General features: G+C 35.1%; 1 protein-coding gene across 2 annotated transcripts in view; it reads left to right on the forward strand.

Annotated features, from left to right (window-relative positions):
• The first annotated feature begins 11,500 nt into the window (after positions 1-11,500).
• TM9SF2 (transmembrane 9 superfamily member 2) overlaps positions 11,501-22,319 on the forward strand; it is a 78,566-nt gene continuing 67,747 nt past the window's right edge. Inside the window, exon 1 of one of the 2 annotated variants that reach the window (XM_074299444.1) lies at positions 11,501-11,889. In XM_074299444.1, the coding sequence (XP_074155545.1) occupies positions 11,731-11,889 (159 nt within the window). In that variant the 5' untranslated portion in view covers positions 11,501-11,730. The remainder of the gene's footprint in view (positions 11,890-22,319) is intronic. The other variant, XM_074299445.1, reaches the window with a different exon arrangement.

Genomic DNA, 22,319 nt, shown 5'->3' on the forward strand with positions numbered 1-22,319 from the left:
TTAATAGATATGAAGTGTCATAAATTTCATATTTTTTATGTAACATGTGAATTAATGTACAGCATACATTTTAAGTTAATATACCTCAAAAGTAACCATACTTTGGACACCCTTTTAAATGCTTACTGAGTTTAACTGAGTCTACCACATACTAATTTTCTCATATAAATGTTTTTCTCCTTATCTCACAAGTAATCATAGTACTGGGAAATTCTTTCAATTCTTATTTAAAACAGCTTACCAAATAGACACTCCTATACTTTTCTAAAGTTCATACGACTCTATTAGTCAGATTTGGCATAATGAAAACCTTGGATTTCTCCCCTGGCTTTCCTAGCTCTGAAAAGCTTTCATCCCATCTTGCCAGGAACCAGACCTCCATAACACTTTGAGGCCATTCCTAGTCTTAGGAATGTTCTACATGGGCCCTACCTCCCCTTTCCTGCTTGCCTTTCTAGATTTTTCTTTTTCTCTCTCCTATCAGATTATGAAAGAGATTATTTTGATTATTTATACTTTAGTATTCTAAGGTTTGGCAGGTGAGTATTCAGTGGATAGAGTGCTGATCCTGGAATTAAGAAAATTTGCAGCCTTAGACACTTTGCTAGCTTGGCAAGTCACTAAATTCTGTTTGCCTCAGTTTCGTCATCTGTAAATGAGCCCCCAAAATTGGTAAACTTCAGTATTTTTGCCAAGAAAATCCCAAATAAGGTCACAAAGAGTCAGACAAAATTGAAATGACTTCACAACAAAATCCCACATAACAGTAATTCCTTTGCCATCTATGTCTGTCTTTCTGTCTATATCTAGCAAACTAATGGAGAATAGGACAAGTTTGAGGGGATGATATAGTCAACTAATTTTTTTTTCCAATAAGAGAAACTCGTATACATTCAAAGATTTTTTTCCAAGTATATGTATGTGTATGTGCCTGTGCACATGCTTTTATGTGTCCTTGTCTGCAACAATACCTAGTTGTGCTAATATCCAATTGTTTGTAAAGATGTTTCCTTAATTTTTTTTGACATCACTATAGTTTTTACAACATCCCTTCCCATTTCCTTCCCAAAGAGACAATTCATATAACAAAAAATCTTTAAGACAAAGAGAGAAATCAGCAAAACTGAATGCAGCAAAAATGTTTGAATATAAACACAATGTAAAATACTTATAGACCTGCAAAGGTCTTCTCATACATTTTCTTCCAGCCCTGATTACTCTTTATAATTTTGCAATTTTTAATTTTTAAAAAATATTTATACCATTGTAGTCATGGCATATACTTTTTTCTTGTCTCTGCTTACTTCACTGTGCATCAGTTCATGTAGATGTGGCCATGCTTCTCTGTAGTCAATTTGTCATATCTTACAGTACATTAATATTTGTCTTCCTTTATGTATCACAATGAGTTTCATCATGCATTCCTCAATCAGTGGGCATCTACTTCTCACTTCAGATCCATCCATATTCTTGCTACAGTCTCTAGCAGGGGTTCTCTCCTGCTGAGAACTTTATGCGGCCTGTCCGATTATGGCAAATGGGCTGAGGGGCGGAGACAGAGTGTGAGCTTTTGTTTTTACTATAGTCTGGCTCTCCCACAGTCTGAGGGACAGTGAACTGGCCCCCTATTTAAAAAGTTTGAGGACAACTTATCTCTAGCCTTAATGAGTATGGCCTCAATCAAACTGAGACTTGTTGAAAATATTAGCTTAAAAAAGAGGAAGGTCTCCCATTGCATTCAGGGCTATTTCCAGTTGTTTTGATCTATATCTGGCCACTGAACCCAGATGGCTCTGGAGGGGAAAGTGAGGCACATGACTTTGCACAGCCCTCTCTCGTTAAATACAACTCCCTTGCATGTCATGGCATCACATCCCTGATGTCATCATCCTCTTTAAGAAGGAAGAGCAAATGACAATCTAGCTAAAAATCAGGCCAACATTCATGGGCCTACTACAAACTGACATTTTATCCCTTATGTTCGTTAAATAAAACTGAACGCTTTCTGACAAAAATCAAATGCTGTTTTTAAATTCTTCTTTTGGAAGCAAAAATAATGAAAATAATTCATCTTATTCTAGAAAATCTTTAAAATTAATTGATTCGAGGCACAGCTAGGTGGCACTGTGGATAAAAGCACTAGCCCTAGAAGCTTGAGGGCTTGAGTTCGATTCCATCTCAAAACTCGAGAGTGTGACCCTGGACAAGTCACTTAACACAAGTGATTTAATTACCCATCAAAACAGACAAAAAACAATAAATAGAGCCGCAAATCAAACACTCCCAAAGTACAACGTGCTGCACAGCAAAGTACAGTAATCCCTAACATCATCTTTTAATTGGAACTGTGATCATAAGTCTAAATCGCAACTGTGTTCAACACACACACAAAACCTGAATCCCCACTCCCTCCCATCCTGAAGTGATTTATAAAAATCTACAATAGGGAAATCATTTCCCTTAAGTTGCATTGCAGACTCAAAGTCCTTCGAAGAAAAGATGTCACAGTCAAAAATAACCAAGAAAACGACGGAGGAGAGCCCTTCCATTCCACAGGGTGTATGTATTTGGGCGCCGAAGGACTTTTCATTTTTTCGCCACATTCCTCCCTCCCCGCCCCCACCCCCACCCCCATCTCCACTCAGCAATGGCCCCAGGGCGGTTTTCCAAATTCTGGGCCCTCCCCCTAAAGCCCTGCTACATCCCAGCTGTTAAAGTCTCTTATTTCCTCCATTCCTAACAGTACACTGGGTAGGCTCAGGTTAAAAAAAGAAAAACTTCGAGGAAACGCCACGGAGGAAGGAGACAAGGAACCTAAGGAGGCCCGGATCCGGAAGTGGTGATTCTTTCCTCCTGACCTCCCCTTCCCGTCACCTAAGTAGGATGACGTGTCTGAGAAAAGTAAATGCGGAAGTGGGCGGGTATGAATCGACACGCTAAGGCGTGTGCCAGCCAATCAGAACTTGAGGTAGGCGTCAATCACAGTCGGCTGATTTCTTGGAGTCCGGTTCATCTTTCAGGGATAAACGAAAAAAAGCATCGCGTCTCCGGGTCTTTGTCGTAGCTCGGAAAGGGCGGGGAAAGAGGCTGGAGGAGGTGGAATGTTGTCGCCTAGGTTTAAGAGAAAGGGGATTCCTTGGGAAGTAGAGGACTCCGTGGGTCCAACCTTAATTAATTGGCTGAAATTAACTAAAGTAGTTAATTAAATCAAAATTAATTAGCAGGTTAGACGTTGGATTTTATTCAACTTCTGAAGTGAAAGGGAATATGTTTTTCATTCTCCTTTGGTATCAGTTTCCCCATCTGCCTCAGAACTAGTCTTTAGATAATGTTTAAAGGGTCACAGAGCATACACATACCTCATTTACCTCTGTGCACGATCCTCTCACTGCAGAGATTTATAATTCCGTTCTATTTTGTCGAAAATATTCTATTCACAAAACATTTATTAAGCAGCACTCTGTTGGATACTGGCCTCTGAGCGACAGGGCTACCAGAAGAACCTGAAAACATTCCCAGCATCCATCAAGGAATTATTCTGACACTTGCTTTCTACCTGGCAACCTTAGTTCTTCTTAGAGGGAGAGTGTTCTGACTTCAAGTTAGATTGTAAACTTTTAAAAATTTATTTTTTAAATCCATCTTGACTCATTTCTTGTAGCACAATAGCATTCCATTATATTCATATATCATGACTTGTTTAGTCATTTCCCCATTGATGTGTATAGCCTCAATTTCCAATTTTTTTCCATCACAAAATTTTTGTACATATTTTTGTACAAATACATTCTTTTCCCTTTTTTTCTGATCTCTTTGGAATACAGATTTAGTCGTGGTATTGCTGGATCAAAGGTTATGTCCGGTTTGATTGTCTTATTGACATAGTTCCAAATTGCTCTCCACAATGGTTCCATCAGTTCCCAATTTTCCCATATCTTCTCCAGCATTTATCATTTTCCTTTGCTGTCATGTTAGCCAATCTGATAGATGGAGACGGTATCTGACAGTTGTTTTTCATATGACTATAGATAGCTTTAGCATCTTTACCTGAAAACTTCTTTTTCATGTCTTTTGACCATTTCTCAATTGGAGAATGACTTGTATTCCTATAAATTTAATTCAGTTCTCTACATATTTGATCTGCTTTCCTTCTAATCTTGACTACATTGGTTTTATTTGTGCAAAATGTTTTTAATTTAATGTAATCAGAATTATCCATTTTACATCCTATTATGCACTCTATTGTTTGGGCGGAAATTCTTCTCTTATCCATAGATCTTCCTGGAAAAAATTTCCATGCTCTCTTAATTTGTTTATGGCATCACCTTTTACTGTCTAAATCGTGTAATCATTTTGTCCTTATTTTGGCATATAATGGGAGATGTTGGTCAATACTTAGTTTCTGCCAAATTGCTTTATAGTTTTCCCCAGAAGTTTTTGTCAAATAGTAATTTCCTACCTCCAAAACTTGGATTTTTGCCATTATCACTTACTACTATGCATCATGTGCCTGATCTATTCCATTGATACACCACTCAGTTTATTAGCCAGTACCACATTGTTTTGATAATTATACTTTGTAATACAGTTTCAAATTTGATATTGCTGTTCACATTTTTAAATTGCTTCCCATGATATTCTTGACCTTTTGTTCTCCAGATGAATTTTGTTATTATTTTCTGGTTCTATGAAATAATTTTTTGGTACCTCGGCATGGCATTGAATAAGTATTATTATGCTGGTTCAGCCTACTCATGAGCAATTGATATTTTTCCAGTTGTTTAGATTTGACTTTATTTTTTGTTAAAAGTGTTGTGTAATTGCATTCATATAATTCCTGAATTTATTTTGGCACGTAGACTCCCAAGTATTTTACATTGTCTTCAGTTATTTAAATGGAATTTCTCTATTTCTTTCTATTATGCTTTGTTGGAAATATATAGAAATGTTGATGTTTATGGGTGTTTATTTTATATTCTGTAACATTGTTGAAGTTATTCATGATTTTCACTATACTATCATATTATCTCAAAGAGTGATAATTTTGTTTCCTCACACACCTTTAATTTCTTTTTTCTTATCTTATTGCTATATTTAGTATTTTTAGTACAATATTGAATAATAGTTGTGATACTGTGTTTTTTTTTCTTTTGATCTGATTTTTCTTTTTTTAAATTTATTTATAATTTTTTTTCACAGTATATATGCATGAGTAATTTTTTTTATAATATTATCCCTTGTATTCATTTTTCCATATTATCCCCTTCCTCCTTCTACTCCCTCCCCTTGATGACAGGCAATCCCATACATTTTACATATGTTACAATATAACCTAGATATAATATATGTGTGTAAATACCATTTTCTTGTTGCACATTAAGTATTAGATTCCGAAGGTATAAGTAACCTGGGTAGATAGGCAGTAGTGCTAACAATTTACATTCACTTCCCAGTTTTCCTTCTCTGGGTGTAGTTGTTTTGATCTGATTTTTCCTGCACATCTTGCATAAATATGGAAATATGTTTAGAAGAATCGCACATGTCTAATATCAGATTGCTTGCTGTTTGGGGGACAGCAGAGGAGGGAGAGAGAAAAAAATTTGGAATACAAGGTTTTGCAAAAGGTGAATATTGAAACTATCTTTGCATGTATTTGGAAAAATAAAATACTATTTAAAAAAAAAGTAATGATGACTTTTTGTTCCAAAGATAAACCATTGGTTAAACTGATTAAAAAATAAAGAAAAAAGAACATAAATTACCAGTATCAAAAATGATAAGAATGAATGAGTTGTGCTTAACATATACCAGATTACTATGGTCATTTACCATAATATAATTGGTATTTAATCTATTGCACAGATCCATCACTCTATTTCTTAATCAGTACTAGATTATTTTGATAATTACTTCTTCATAATACAATTTGAGATCTGGTATGGTTGGATCACCTTCCTTCAGGGGTAAAGACCTTGCTTTACCCCTGATCTTATAGGGAAGACTTTTAGCTTATTTCCATTACATTTAATGCTTACTGATAGTTTTGGAGAGATAAAATCATTTTAAAGAAAGTTCCATTTACTCCTGTGCTTTCTAGAGTTTGTAAGCTTCTTCTGCATCTCTTAATATAATATGATTTTTGTTGCTTTTATTATTAATAAGATTCATTATGCTGACATTTTTCCTAATATCAAATCAGCTCTGCATTCCAGTTATAAATCTCACCTGGACATAGTAAATGATCTTTGTGATATATCGCCTTTATCTCTTTGTTGGTATTTTGTTGAAATTTTTTTGCATCAATATTCATTATGAAAATTGCTTTATAGTTTTCTTTCTCTGTTTTTTGTTCCTCTTGGTCTAGATATCAGCACTATATTTGTGTCAGGAAAGGAATTTGGTAGGATTACTTTGCCTATTTTTCCAAATAATTCATATAGTATTGGAATTAATTTTTCTTTAAATGTTTGATAGAATTCATTTTTGAATCCAACTGGTCCTGGGAATTTTTTCTTAGGGAGCTCATCAATGGCTTGTTCAATTTATTTTTCTAAGATGGAGTTATTTAAGTATTTTATTTTCTTTTTTGTTAATCTGTTTTTTTTTTTTTTTTGCAAATATTCATCTATTTCACTTGGGTTGTCAGATTTATGTAATTGGATAAAATAGCTTCTAATTATTGTTTTAATTTCATCTTTACTGGCAGTGCATTTATTCTTATTATTTTTGATACTAGTAATTTGTATTCTATTTTCTTTATTTTCCAATCAATTTAACCAATGGTTTATCTATTTTTTGTTGTTGTCATAAAACTAGTTCCTAATTTATTAGTTCAGTGATTTTCTTTCTTTCAATTTTATTAATCTCTCCTTTGATTTTTAGGACTTAGACTATAAATTCTAAATATTATGTAATTTTATGAGGGTCTATAAAATCATTGAAGGTTGGAAATGCAAGGGACTTTAATCATAGCTTAGGCCAAATTCTCATTTTACAGATGAAGAAACTGATCCCTGGGAGAGAGAAATTCCTTACATGGGTAAGAAGAAAAAGGACTTAAGCCCAGGGCATCTTGCTGTCAATACATTAATACTCTTCCCACTATATTATGGATCTAATTGTGTGATTTTATACAAATTATTTAACCTATTAGTGGCTTTCTCTATAAAATGGAGATGTAAGTCAGTAAGCAAGTCAGGAGTCTTGGCAGTCAATCAATAAATCACTTATTAACACCTGTGTTGACAATCACAGAAGAAATGAAAAGACATCCTCTACCCTCAAGGAGCTTACAATTTAATGGAGAAGACAGCTGCAAAAAAATATATGGAAAGTAAACTATTTAAGGGATAAAGAGGGAAGGAACTAGAATTAAGAAGTTCAAAAAGCCTTCCAATAAAAGATGAGATTTTAGTTGGGATTTAAAGGAATCAAGAAAAATCAGTGGTCCTTGTAGAGAAGGGAAAACAAAGGAGAATATGTTCCAGGCATAGGTGATAACCAGAGAAAATGCCCAGCATAATCTTTATTCTCAAATGGCTTAAACTTTATGAAGGGGAATAAGACAGAAATAATACTAATAACTATAATTCAATCTAGATTGATAGGAAATCAGTCATCTTTAATTTATTTAGCATCTGCAATGCACTAGGCACTGTGCCAAGTACTGCACAAAGTTTTTAAATAAGCAAACCAAGAACAACAACAAAATTGTCTCTACTCTCAAACTTACAACTGTATGCAAACAAGTTATACTAATGATAAATTGGAGATAATGTTAGAGGGAAAGCACTAAAATTAAATATGGCTAAAATATTTAATTTAATAAAATTAAATAAAACTTCTTGCAGAAGATATGAAATTTAGCTGAGATTTACAAAAATACAAGAATAAGAAATAAGCTTTTATTAAGTGCTTATTGTATGCCAGTGAGCCTTTGTATTTACTATCTGGCATAGACTGAAGGTGAAAACCACAGATTTTTCACTTCCCTAGAGTGCTGTAAAGAAAAATAAATTAAAAACAAAGTCCCATCTATATATTTTTGGTCTGGACTTATAGGGAACTTCTGTCACTGAAGCAAATCAGTAAATGGTTCATAACTTGGAATTATCCATAGAATTAGCATTGGAAGGAACTTTAAATATCATCTGGTAAAACACCTTCATCTTAGAAGAAGAAAAAAAAAGAACTTCAAGGAAATGTAAATTTGTGCTAGGTCACACAGGTAAGTAGCAGAATCAGAATTTCATCCATGATTCCAAATCCAATACTCTTTTATAGTTTCAGAGTTTCCTGGAGGAATTAGAGATAAAGTGACTTGCCCAATTTTGCAGTTTGTACCAGAGCCCTCCTTACTCAAAGCTTTCAGGAAATTCTCTGTTAAGTCAAGTTTCTTTTGTTCAGTCAATTTCAGTGTCTGACTCTTCATGACTGCATTTGGGGTTTCCTTGGCAAAGATACCAGAATGGTTTGCCATTTTCTTCTCCAGCTCATTTGATAAGCTTGGGAGAAAGCCAGAGCAATGCTCAAAGTCAGATTTAGAGTAACATTTCTGCATGATTGGGTCAAAGACTTGTTATTGTTATAAATCTAGGATTGAGGTAATGAGGGAATGCACCAGAGTATCAGGGGAGACAAGAGGGCTTATTTAAGAGATGTTGCTAAGGTGAGTCCCGTAGATCTGGGCAATAGATTAGATACTGTGGGGTGAGATCTAGCAAGAGGAAGCCTGAGGGAATGTAAGAATGGAATGTCATCTATAGTAATAGGGAAGTTTGTATATCTATTCTGCATGAAGGGAGTTCATTTCCTTGCTTGGTTTTCTCTAATTCCATGAAAGAACAGGATAGAACTTTTAAAAGTTGCCCTTGGATTGGAGGATGCTTATTGATTTTTTTATTGTAATTAATTAAAACTTATACGAGTTATAAGTCTAGTATAGTGTCCTTCCCACTGTGCACAGTTAACAAAACTCCAAATCATTGAATTGCATTGACTTTTACTTTCTAGTTTTAAAACTTACTTATCTTCATATAGATGAGCTTTCTCTTGAAAACAGGCTAAGAACATATTAAATTTTGATTTTTTTCTGGAACAGAGTTATTGCAGTTTTTCAAATAGAGGACTAAGGCATAGAGGGACTTATCCAAGGTTGGCCATTCTTTTGTTTCTATATTTTTAACAAAAAATAGTTTCTGCTATGAGTCTCATTTAATATTGGTTATTACTCTGCTTAAAATGACTCCAAATAGCTCACTGCCATAAAAACACATTTTTTAACATTTACATTGCACACTTATATTGCCTAATGGTTAAAGCACCAAGCCTGGAGTCAGAAAGATCATAATTACTTCCAGGACAAAGTTCAAATTCTTCTGGTACTTAAAGACCTTCACTTAACCCTATTTTTCGAGGCTTTTTACTCATTACTTTTCTTCATGAATGTGTCATTCCAAACAAAGTGGCTTAGCTGCTTTTTCTCATACAAAATATTCCTTTGCACAAGTAGTTGCCATAGTAGAATGAACTTTTTATCATTTCTGTCTCATTTCTTTTTTAAAAAATATTTTATTTTATTTTTAAAAAAGTAATAGCTTTTTATTTTTCAAAATACATGCAAAGATAGTTTTCAACATTCACCTTTGCAAAACTTGTGTTCCAAATTTTTCTCCTTCCTTCCCCCTTTCCTCTCACTCCACTCCTGGATAAGTAATCCAGTATAGGTTAAACATGTGCAATGAAGAGGCTTTTTTTGCAAGGGTGAATGTTGAAAACTATCTATGCATATGTTTTCAAAATAAAAAAAAAACTTTAAAAAATGTGCAATTCTTCTAAACATATTTCCACATTTATCATGCTTCTGGCTCCTTTCTTTAAACTCAGCTTAAATGCCAATTGACAAAGTCTTTCTTAATTTTAGCTTATCTTAATTTTAGCTGCTATTCCCAATTCCCTTTCTCCTCCCATTTCAGTGTTGAATGAGATGAGGTGAGATCTTTCAAGACAGTTGTGAAAATCGAGTAAGGCTTCATCTACTTCAGAGTTCGAGTAGGCCTGAAGGACTCTGAAGTTCCAGCAAAGGGCATTGCCTTCCCCTCTATGACATCTCCCTATTTCATCCAAATATGGGCAACTATGTACTTATTGGTCAAGTTCAATTTCATGGGTAGATCTCGCGTTTAGAATGTAAGACTCTCAGCCAATGAGGATGAGGGTCAGTGGTGGGAGGGGGTGTTTTGCGTTAGGGATTAAAGGGGTTGTCTTGCCCACAGGAGGTGCTTCCTCTCTTCGATAGTCTACTCGAAGAGTGGGACGCCCTTCTCGCTAGAATGTACAATAAACTTTGCTTTTCTCTAGAGCTCTCTCCAGCTTTTTTATTAAATGGTGTTCCCTCACCATTTCCGTACCACACAGTGTGTTTATTATAAATCTATTTTGAATTTATTTATGTGTACATGTTTTCTTGTTTCTTTTTATAGAAGGTGAATGTCTTGAGGGCAGGTACCTTTTACCTTTTTATACTCAGAGTTTTGCACAGTGTCTGGTACACAATAGGAGATTATTGAATGCTAGTTGGTTGAATGAATGTTTTGTTGTTTAATCATTTTTCAGCTGCATCCCACTCTTTGTGACTCCATTTGGGGTGTCTTGTTGGATGATATATGGAATGGCTTCCCACAGGATTAAGTCTTGCCCAGTCTGAGGGCAGATTTGCAGTCAGGTTTTCTGATTTCAGGGGATACTCTGCCACTTAGCTGCCCTTAAAAGTTTTTTTTTTTTTTTTTCCAGTTCTTAAACCTAGACAGTGAATGAGCTGTCACTTGTACTGTTAAAAGAAACCACATCAGTAAAATCACATTTCTTTTGAACTGTTAAGTTTTATAAAGCACTCTCTCCACAACAAAACCCAGATTAACTACCCTTGTTATTTACGTTTTATATAGAAGGAAACTGACGATCATTTGTCTAGTAAATGGACAATTTGGGACCATTGCCTAGGAGCTAGGTGCTCCACAATCTCTTCCCATTATTAATTTAAGAAGTTATGTTGATTTCCCCCCAACTTTTAATAATCTATTAATAGGTGGTCAAGAAGACCTTGGGCAAGCTACCTGTGTGAAAGAACATTATTTTATACAAATATATTTCAATATTGTTTCCTTTTGGGTTCTATGTATTCCACTTTATGCATTGAAGAACATTATTTTCAAGTCTACAGGCTTTCTTTAAATGTGTTACATTATTCCGAGAAAGACTTCACCACGCTGTTAAAAGAGACAGATAATAAGAAAAGGATAAGAATGGGTGTCATAATTATATTGCCTTTCAATGTAGCAGATGCTTCCTCCGGGTTCCCACCTATTTACAAGCTTTACTCCGCCCACCGTGTTTTTCTTTCAGCTCCCTACTTCTGAGTCTAGGAAAACACGGGAAACTGGATTTTTCTTTTTAGTCGCGCTCCCGGAAACTCTTAAGGAGCTCCGGGACAGCTTCCTACTGGGCCTGCGCAGTCGAGGCGCACATACTCTGTCGTAACCTAGTTCGGTTTTCTGTTGCGGGGGCGGTCGTATCTCCCAGTGCAACCGGAATTGTCGGACGGCGACCCGCCCTCTTGCTCGGCTGCCGCCGCCTCCTCCCGGGCCGCTAGTCCGTGTGTCCCCTCCGGGCCTTCCCCGTCCCTCCCTCCCCGCGGCCCAGACAGCCTTTCTCCCGAGATCGCCTGCCGTCATGAGTCCGGGGCCCCGGTCGTCGTCTTCTCCCCGGTGGCGGTGGCTGCTGCTGTCCCTGCTGCTGACGGCCGCCCCCGGCCCGGGCAGTGCCTTTTACTTGCCGGGCCTGGCGCCTGTCAACTTTTGCGAGGAAGGAAAGGAGAGCCCCGAGTGCAAGGTGGGCCAGGGGATGATAGTGGTGGAGACCGAAAGCACGAGACAAGTGGGGAGGGCTGGGTCGAGGGCAGGCCGGCCAGGCCCCAGGCCTCTGAGGGTGCAGGCCCGGCCCTCGGGGGCTTGGGGCTAGCCATGGAACCCATTGCAGCCACCCCCTTCCGGTCTCTGAATCCCAGCTTTAAAAGGCTTATCCGGGCCCTCAGGGTGCAGGGCACGGAGCAGTCACCTGGATCGCACTGCCCTAGGCACCACCGGGGGAGGAAGAGGGAGAAGAGTAAGGTGCTCTACCAATGCCCTTTTGGGGCACACCAATTACTTTGAGGCTGTTTGTAGCAATTCATCCGCATTCCTAATAGCAATGATGGTAACAAACAGCCAGCGGATGTATAGCGTCTACCTATAGGGCATCAGGGTGGTGCAGTGGATAGAGCACCGGGCCTGGAGTCAGGCAGACCAGAGTAAACATCCTCTCCCAGACACCAGCTGGGTGACCCTGCACAAGTCACTTACTCTCTACCTTAATTCTTGTCTGTAAAATGGGGATGCATTGGGGAAATGAATGATAAACCACTTCTGTGGAGTCAGGCACAAGTTATAAGATGCTAAGTGCCTTAAAGACATTTTTTTTTGAACCTCAGAAAAACTCTGGAAGGCAGGTGCTATATTCTATTTTTTTTTTTTTTTTAACAGTTGAAGAAGCTGAGGCAAGCAGTGTGAACTATTGCTATTGTGACTTGACCAGAGTCACCTAGCTAGTGTCTGAGGTCAAATTTGAACTCAGATCTTCCTGCTTCCTGGCCCAGTGCATCACCTAGCTGCTTTAAGAGCCTGTAGGGCAGAGAATCAAATAAATCTTATTTTGCAGATAAGGACAATGAGGCCTTAGACAATTTGATGAAACCTCTAAACTTACTCCCCTTCTCCCCAATAATATTTTTAAATACCATAAAATAAAGCACATAGATTTACTAAGGAAACCAGTTATATTACATTTAAAAAAAAAAGTTTACAATCTTTTAAGTTAGGAAACTTGAGCATAGAAGCACTGAACTTAATTCAGTTTAATTTAACAAACATTCACTAAGGAACTACTATATGGAAGGCACTGTTGCCCAAATATTGTCTCAGCCCTGGACAATCACATCATTATAAAAAGAATATTTATAGATGGTTACACCGAGAAATGCACAAAATTCCTACTACTATTACTTTTGCCACTGAAGACTTTACTTTCCACATTTTCTTCTTATTACTTGCTTCAGGGGGAAAAGTACATGCTGCTCCCAAGAATTTCTTTTTTTACAATTGAGAGACAGGAAAGAAGCAGGTAGTTGATGAAACTCTTAAGAGGGTCTTTCTAAAGGCAAGTCTTAAATATTTAGTGGTTAAAGTATTTCAGGTTGAGTAATAGTAAAGAATGTTGTAATGTATGTTCAGTCACTTCTTAAAGTACATTTTAAAATGGTGCACATGGAGTGGCTAAGTGGGTAGAGCTCTTAGGCTTGGAGTAGGGAGGACCCAACTTCAAATTCAGCCCCAACACTTGGTAGTTGTGTGACCTTGGATAAATCATTTAGCCCTATCTACCTCAATTTCCTCTTATGTAAAATAAGATGGAAAAGGAAATGTCAAATCATTCTCTTTATCTTTGCCAAAAAGCCCTCCTATGGGGTCATGAAGAGTTAAACATAATTGAACAACATAATATACTTTACTATATAAGGTGTTACATTTTACAATTGGACCCATAACTCACAAACTCTTCCTTTTAATAATTTAAGAACTTAAATTGATTTTCCTCAAATTTTTAATAATCTTTTAACAGAATATTTAAGGATTGATAGTAGAAAACCCTATAGATATGATTGTAAGTTATTTGAAATAAGCTTATTAAATTTTTAAAATTTCCTTTTATTTTCATTATATTTTAAAATTTATATTACAAGTATTATATGTTCCTTTTCTTACGTAAAAGACATTTCCTTTTATATCTATTACCTTTTCTTAATGACACCTGGATAGTATATATCTAGATTAGTTAGAAAACTTAAAAAATTAGTATAGATAGTTTTACTTAAGTTTGACTAAATACTATGATTTTTTTTGTGTGTGTGCTCAAGGATTGCCTAGTCAGAATAAAAGTCCTAATCTCAATTGAAGTGGAATACTGAGACAGTTACCCAAGTATTTCAAAATAATTGGTTCTTTAATTTTAATACAGATGACCAGATAATAAACAAGAAATATTCTGTGTAGCAAAGTATTTGGCAAATCAGAAAGATGGTTTTGAATTTTCTTTCAGGAGTAACCATAGTGTCAACTCAAGAAGTGTTTCATATACATCTAAGATTGGTTTAGGTAGATAGAAAACAGGTCAGAGAGGACCAGAAAGAGCTGTTTTTATTTAAAAAAAAAAAAAAAAAAAAAAAAAGTGGAGTGTAATTATCTTTTCTTTAAATCAAGTTCCACTTGGGGCAGCTAGGTGGCGCAGTGGATACAGCACCAGCCCTGAATTCAGGAAGACTCGAGTTCAAATGTGATCTCAGACACTTAACATTTCCTAGCTGTGTGACCCTGGGCAAGTCACTTAACCCCAGCCTCAGAAAAAGGAAAAAAAATAAATCAAGTTCCACTTAATGGAACTTGAAATAAACTTTGGCCCTCCTTCCCTAAGAACTCTGGCTTGTCAAATTCAGTTACCTTTAAGGTAAGGAGAGTCTATAAAGAGCAAGAGTCAGTTTAGATTTTATTAGCCCGATAATCTGTTGTGACCAAGTCCATATTTGGAAAGGAATATCAAGTCATAAGTAATTTAAACAGCTGGAAGAACATGTCTTAAAAAACAGAAAGGAATTTTTCTAAAAGAAGGCATAATAGTTACTACCTCAGACATGGAGCATGTGTAGAAAGAATTGGGTTATGTTAGTTTTTTCACTGCCTTCAGACAAGTTGTTCGATATTTTTTAAAACACTTAATTGTATTTTTTCTCAATTACATATAAACAAAAATTTTAAACATTAATTTAAAAAATGTTGGATTCCATATTTTTGCTAGTTTTTACAGCTACAAAATAAGAATAACAGTATGTGCTTATCATTTTAATAGTATTTTATGATGTTTAATATTTGCAAGGTAATTTAAATTAATGGGAAAATACAATATGAGTTGTAGTCTCTCATTGTACAGTTTTTTGTATTTAGGTGAATTTGGAAGATGTGTATTTTTATTTTATGGTTTATGTCAATTCTTGTGTGGTCTCATTATTTTGGTGTTTTAATAATTTGATAATATAGTTTGAGATGATGTCTTAAGCGAAAAAATTTCAAGTAAATCCCAGAATCACTGTTTTTCAGCACCATTCTTTTCATTCTCATTTGTTTTCTGCATTTTGTCTTTTCCATCATTTTTTGTAATCACAGTAAGGTAGGTAGATAGAAGTATAGTCATAGTATTCCTTTTATTTCTAGATCCATCCCAGTTTTGTTTTGTTTTTTTTCCAGATCAAGAAGATGTTCCATATTGGCTAATCTTAGGAATACGTAAAAGTGAATAGGATTTGCTGTACATTCTATGTCTGTGATGTACTGTTGTGCCAATTTCTTATTCAAAAATTCAAACTACAAAATTTTATTATTTCAGATTTTTAAAGTTGTTGGATATACTGCCGAGCATTTAATCAACTATTGAGAAATGCAAATTAGTGAAATCTAGAAAGTTAATTAATTTCCTAAGATTAACAATATGTCTTTTTATTTTTGTCAACAGTGAATTTAGATATTAGAACAACTAGCACCACTAGCACTATAAAATTTGTGCCAAATTTTTAACTGTTTGAAGTGTAGATCATATTCTCTTAGATGAAGGAACGGGGACTTCTTTCCTATTTAGATAAAGAGTGGCCAAATATGCACTCTTATGGTTTCCTAGAACTAGGAATATTGTACATAAGTTATAAATATTAAGAAGTGCAAGTAGACACATGTCAACCTTATGAAAATTTCACAATATAAAAGATGCTTGCTCAAAAAGAATTTTCATTTATATTTCTTTATTGTAGGTAGTTTGCTTGAAGAGTGTATAAATTTTAGATATATTGTTGTCAATTGTTTTGTGGACAAAAGCCTTCAATTCCTTGCTTCCTGAATATAATAATTTTATATATCTGCCATTCTTAACAGTACTTCACATTTACAAATCACTTTGTTCACAAAAGTCCCAAGACAACATATTATTAATATCTCTGTTTTTAAAGGTGAGAAAACTATGATCTAAACAAGTCAAATAGTTTGTTTTTAGGCATATTAGCATATGGCACAACTAGATTTCAAATCCAGGTCTTTCAAATCTAGCTCATTGCTTTGTCTCTTTTGTATTTGATCACCTTCAGCATATTGTATCATATTTTCTTACAGAACTTATTGTTTCAAAATGAGGTCCAAAAAAAATCAAAAGTATCACTTTAAAACAATTTTTAAAATAAAGTAGGATTGTGGTGGTGTCTCTCCCTTCCCCCCTTCCCCCCCAGCATCTTTGTGTGAAGTCATTGTAGAGGACCTATTAGGCACAGGAACTTTGTAGGAAAATTTTAAGAAATAAATAATAGCTAATACCTTCTCTCTCTTGAGTCTTTAGCTGATGTGGTAGGATTCTAGGAAAAACTCCACAACTTAATTCAAAGTAACATTAACATACCACTATCCCTCCATTCCCAGAGTCCCTACTGCATACACATGCTAAATGTGTCTTCTGAATCTTTCCTTTTTTGTTCACCTCAGTCTGGAAACCTTTGCTCTTTTCCTATGCCTTGATTGGGTCAGTTTATCGTTTTCACTATTACTTATTGGTCTTTCAGTTGTTTATAAATTAGTGATCCTTGGAAAATTTCAGTTTATCTCCCCATCCCTGAAAGGGGAAAAACATTATAACATATGCTTAGTCAAATAAATTTCTGCATTTGCTTGTTCAGAAATGCAGGTCCCATTCTTTATTCTGAGTCCATTATCTCTACTAGGTCATTTATAATGCTTCACCATTGGTCTTCTGGAATCATGATGGGTCATTGCATTGAACAGAATTCTTAAGTCTTTCAAAGTTGTTTGTCTTTATGATAATTTTGTTTCTGTGTAAAATGTCCTGATTCTGCTCAATTCACTCTTCATTAGTTCATACACTCTTCCCTGTGTTTCTCTGAATACAGTCCTTTTTGTTCAGGATAAAACAGGACATTTTGTCATTGGTAGTCCATTACATTTATGTACCATAATTTGTTCAGCCATTCTGTTTAATAGGTACTCCCTTAGTTTCCAAATTTTTTTTTACCAAAAAAAAGCTGCTGTAAACCTTTTTGTTCATATGAATCCTTTTCTGCATTTTCAGTCTCTTTGGGGTATATGAACCCAGCAGAAATACTACTGAGTCAGAAGGAATGCACAATTTAATTTTGTTGGAAATAGCCTTCAGTTTGCTGGATTAAATCATATTTCGCCAGCAGTGCATTGATGTGCCTATTTTCCCATATTTCCTCTAATATTTATAATTTTCCTTTTTTATAGATATTATGAATCTGATGAGTGTGAAGTAGAAGCTCAACGTTCCTTAATTTAAATCTCTCTATTTATTAGTGTTTTGGAGCATTTCTTAATATAGATAATGATTTTTGAATTTCCTTTGAAAATATGCTGTTCATATTTGCTCAATTAGGCAAGGGCTCTTATTTATTTATTTATTTTTAAGTTTTCAATATTCATTTTTTATAAGATTTTGAGTTTCGTATTTTTTCTCCTTTCCTTTATCTCATCCCCTCCTAAAACAGCAAGCAATCTGATACAGAATATGCATGTGTAATCATGTAAACACATTAGTCATATGACTAATGTGAAAGAAGAAACAGAACCAAAGGGGAAAAAACCATAGAAGTAAAATAGCATCCTTCAGTGCACATTCAGACTACATAGTTCTTTCTCTGGATGTGGATGGCATTTTCTATCATCTAATATAGCTTTTGGATTTTTCTTGGATCATTATATTGTTGAGAAGAGCTAAATCAGTCATTGTTGATCAGTATACAGGCTTGCATTTACTGTGTACAATATTCTCCTCCTACTCCCTTCACTTGGCATAAGTTAGAGATTTTCTGAAATCAGCCTGCTGATTGTGTCCATTACATCTGTATACCATAACTTATTTAACCATTCCCCAATTGATGGGCATCTCCTTAAGGAAATCAACCTTTTATCAAAGAAATTTGCTGTGAAAATTTTTCATGGTTTTCTTTAACTGTGTTGGTTTTGTTTGTGCAGAAATTCTAATTTCATGTAATAAAAATTGAGTTATCTTTGGTTTCTCTTCCATGAGAAAACTTCCATGAATTCTTCCATTATTGATCTGAGTGGAAATTTCTATCTTGTTCTTGTAATTTGTTTATATGATGTTTTATAATCTTTCACTTCAACCTTGTTTCCTACTTCTCTCGGAGTATTAAGTCTCTAAACTTTCAGCAAAAAAAAAAAAAAAAAAAAGTGTATGTGCACTCAGACAAGTTATATATCCAGTGTATTCTCAGACATTGAAGCATATAAACTGGAGATATCTTCCAGCTATCCTTAGGTTAGTTATATAGTGAGGAGTTGAACTAGTTAAGGCCCTCACCAACTCTAAAACTCAAGTGACTTGGTCTATTGAAGCATGTAAAAGTTTTTTACTCTGGGAAGAATAGAATTTGGGGAATTGCCATAACATAGCTCAGTAATAGATTCATGGACATCCATTTCTGACCTCATATATTCCTTCTGGAATTTTAGATTATTTCTAAAGCAGGACCTCATGTCTTCTCCATTTTATTCCTTCTTTCTACTAGGTCCAAATTGTCTAAATAGATATTACTATCAAGTTCAAATGGTCTAAACCACTTGGTGTCAAACTCAGATGGAAACAGAGCCTCTAAACCATTTTGGTGCATACTGACATAGAAAACCACATAGTGACATTATCTATTATTGTATTTTTATTTATTTTGTCAGTTATTTTTAAATGATATTTGAATTTAGTCTGGGGGATGCCTGAAAATACCTGGTCTTTGTAGGCAGGAATGATGGTCTAAATCTCTTGATGTAACCATAGACTTAGCTTATAAGCAAACAAGACTTCTGCAACCTTGCCTTAGACTGAACATTGTGTTGTCAGTCATCCATTTAATATAGTTGGGATTATTTATCAAAATCACCTTTGTTTGCCTGCTACTTTAGAGTCTCAAAAAATGGGAAGAAAAAAAAAGGATTGGTTAAGTAGGTGTGAAAGAGATCAGTGTAGAAATGAATAGGTTACAGTAGGTTGCAAACCAGGTGTCCTTCATATAATAAAACAGTGCAATTGTGATGAGATTTGAGATTAGTCATAGTGTAAAACTGGACAGGAAATAAGGTTGCAATGGAGAAAAAAAAGAAAAGGGAGGGTGGGATAGTCCTTTAAATAAGTTAATTAAAATCAGATAAGATGTAATTCAACCCTATTACTCACTTCACACCCAATAATAAAAACTTTTAGTGAATAGACTAATCATGCATTATATTTTATTTGGAAGACTGAGGCAAAGGAATATTTCCTTAAATATTTAAAAGGGTAATAAATAAATTATAGAACTTTGAGAGAAGAGTGCCCTGGCTTTTCTATCTATCTTTACTTTTCTATCTCTACTTGACTTTACAGTGCTTGGATCATAGTGCATGCTCATTAAGTATTTTTGCATTCCTTTATGCCTGCAGTGATTTGGATAGAATCTTATCTGTGATTATTTTAGGATATTCCAATTTTAGAATTTGAAGGGAATATACAGGATTAGTTAGCCCAACTCCCTAGTTTCCTAGATGACAATACACGTCCATGGGAAATGACTTCCATAAGGTAAAATGGAAAATACTGATAGAAATACAGTAGAATGTACAATGAGTTGTGAAAATGATAAATACCAAATGAATTTTTCCATAACAAGTACATCTCCAGTCTCTGGCCTAATCCATTCCTCCCCATTTCTCCAAAGAACAAATGGGGTATCCAACTGGGCCCAAGCCCTTCTTGACCCAACTCACTTTCTGAGAGGAATTGTAGCCTTTATACTCTCCCCGTTCTCACTCCATTCTCCCCTCATCCCAAGTCTCCTCTAAGCTGTCTAAGGTTCCTTGTGGAGGAGAGTTTGAGGAGAGTGGGTAGATAATGGAAGCTGGGGCTCAGGGTTTCCAGCAGTCTGCCACCTCTGCCCACTGATGCTGCTCCTGCTGTTTCTCCTCCTGCTGAACATGCTGGTGCCCTTTCCTATACTCTGTTTTGGAAACCCAGAGACTATATGCAACTACGTTGTCCTGCAGAAACTGTCTAGCAAACTGCCTGCACAACCTCAGCATCATGGACTCCAAGTTGACAGTCCTTTGGTGCCTTCTAAGGGTGTACCTTTTGATAACCCTTAGGGCATAATTCCAAATTGTTCTCCAGAATGGTTGGGTCATTTTACAACTCTACCAACTATGCTTAGTGTCCCAGTTTTCCCACATCCCCTCTAGTGTTTATCATTTCCTATCATTTTAGTCAATCTGAGAGGTGTGAAGTGATACCTCAGAGTTGTTTCAATTTGCATTTCTCTAATCAATAGTGATTAGAGAATTTTTTGATATGACTATAAATGGCTTTAATTTCTTAATCTGAAAATTGTTCATATCCTTTGATGATTTGTCAGTTGGGTAATGATTTATATTCTTATAAATTTGACTGAGTTCTCTATGTATTTGACACTTGCTATAAAAATTGTTTCCTAGCTTTCTACTTCCCTTCTAATCTTGACTACATTGATTTTGTTTGTGCAAAAACTTTTTAATTTAATGTAATCAAAATTATACATTTTATATTTCATAATGTTCTCTTAAGTTTTTCTTTAGGCATAACTTTCTCCCTTCTCCAAAGATCTGAGTAGATAAACTATCCCTTGCTTTTTAAATTTGCTTAGGATATCATTCTTTATCCTCAATTCATGTACTCATTTTGACCTTATTTTGGTATGGGATGTGAGATATTGCTCTGTGGTTAATTTCTGACATACTATATTTTCCAGTGTTCCAAAAACAATTTTTGTCAGATAGTGAGTTCTTATCCCACAAGCTGGAGGTGTTGGGTTTATTGAACAGTAGATTATTAACATAGTCTTGATTATTGTGTACATTGTGATCTATTTCTTAGTCAGTGCCAGATGGCTTTGATGACTGCTACTTTATAATAGAGTTTTAAATCTGGTACTGCTAAGCCACCTTATTTTGTATTTTTTTTCATTAATTTCCTTGATATTCTTGACCTTTTATTATTCCAGATGAATTTTGTTATTTTTTTCCTAGCCCTAAAAAATAATTTTTTGGCAGTTTGATTGGAATATCACTGAATAAGTAGATTAATTTAGGTAGAATTGTCATTTTTGTTATATTAGCTTGGCCTACCCATGAGTAATTGATATTTTTTCCAACTGTTTAGAGCTGACTTCATTTGTATGAAAACTGTTTTGTAATTGTGGTTCACATAGCTTCTGGGTTGTCTTGACAATTAGGTTCCCAAATATATTATTCTGTCTATAGTTATTTTAAATGGAATTTCTCTTTCTTGATGAACTTTAGATTTTTGGCTTCTATTTGATCCATTCTAATTTTCAGGAAATGTGCTTAGGCAAGGTTTTATACTTATTGTGTCAAACTTTGCAGTTCTTTTTTCCCTACCTCTCGTTTCTGCTCCAAATTTCTTCGTATGTATTCTTGTTCCATTTTTAAAAAATTTTAAACTCATTTTTATAATTCGTTACCTCTTCTAGGACTCCTAGTCAGGTTTATGGCAAGGCTGTGTTTTTCTCAACATTGCTTGTAGATATTTAGAAGTTATCTTCTTTAGGTGTGTTTAAAACATTTCTGACATCATAACTCATTATGGGGGGATTCTTTCTTTTTTTTAAATTTTGGTTATTCTTACAACGCACTTCCTGAATTCAGATTTAATATTAGGGCTAGGTTCTCTCTTACTTCTGGAGGGGTGCCCTGGACTGGATCTGTTGCTAGTTTCTTGGGTATTAAGTTGTGTTTTCATGATTCCCAGAATGGTTTGATCAAAGATAGATTGCTGCCATTTTGGCTTTGCCTCCCTCTTATGTTTTAGTAATTTCCTGGCTCCACTGTATTCTTTACTTCATGGGGCCCAGTTGCAAATTCAAGGTTAAGATGCCACAGATTTCTCTTGTGGGACAATTCAGTTTTATGTGGTGTGATCCAGAGCTTATCTAATGTAAGAATCTTCCATAATCTTGCTAGACTTGCAGCTGCCTTTTTTTTTTTTTTTTTTTTAACCTTTCTAGTGACATGGAACTTGGTAATTTTTAATTTTTATTGTTGAGGCAATCCCTCAAAATCCTA

This window comes from Sminthopsis crassicaudata, chromosome 3 (genome assembly GCF_048593235.1).
Source record: "Sminthopsis crassicaudata isolate SCR6 chromosome 3, ASM4859323v1, whole genome shotgun sequence".
Lineage (NCBI taxonomy): Eukaryota > Metazoa > Chordata > Mammalia > Dasyuromorphia > Dasyuridae > Sminthopsis > Sminthopsis crassicaudata.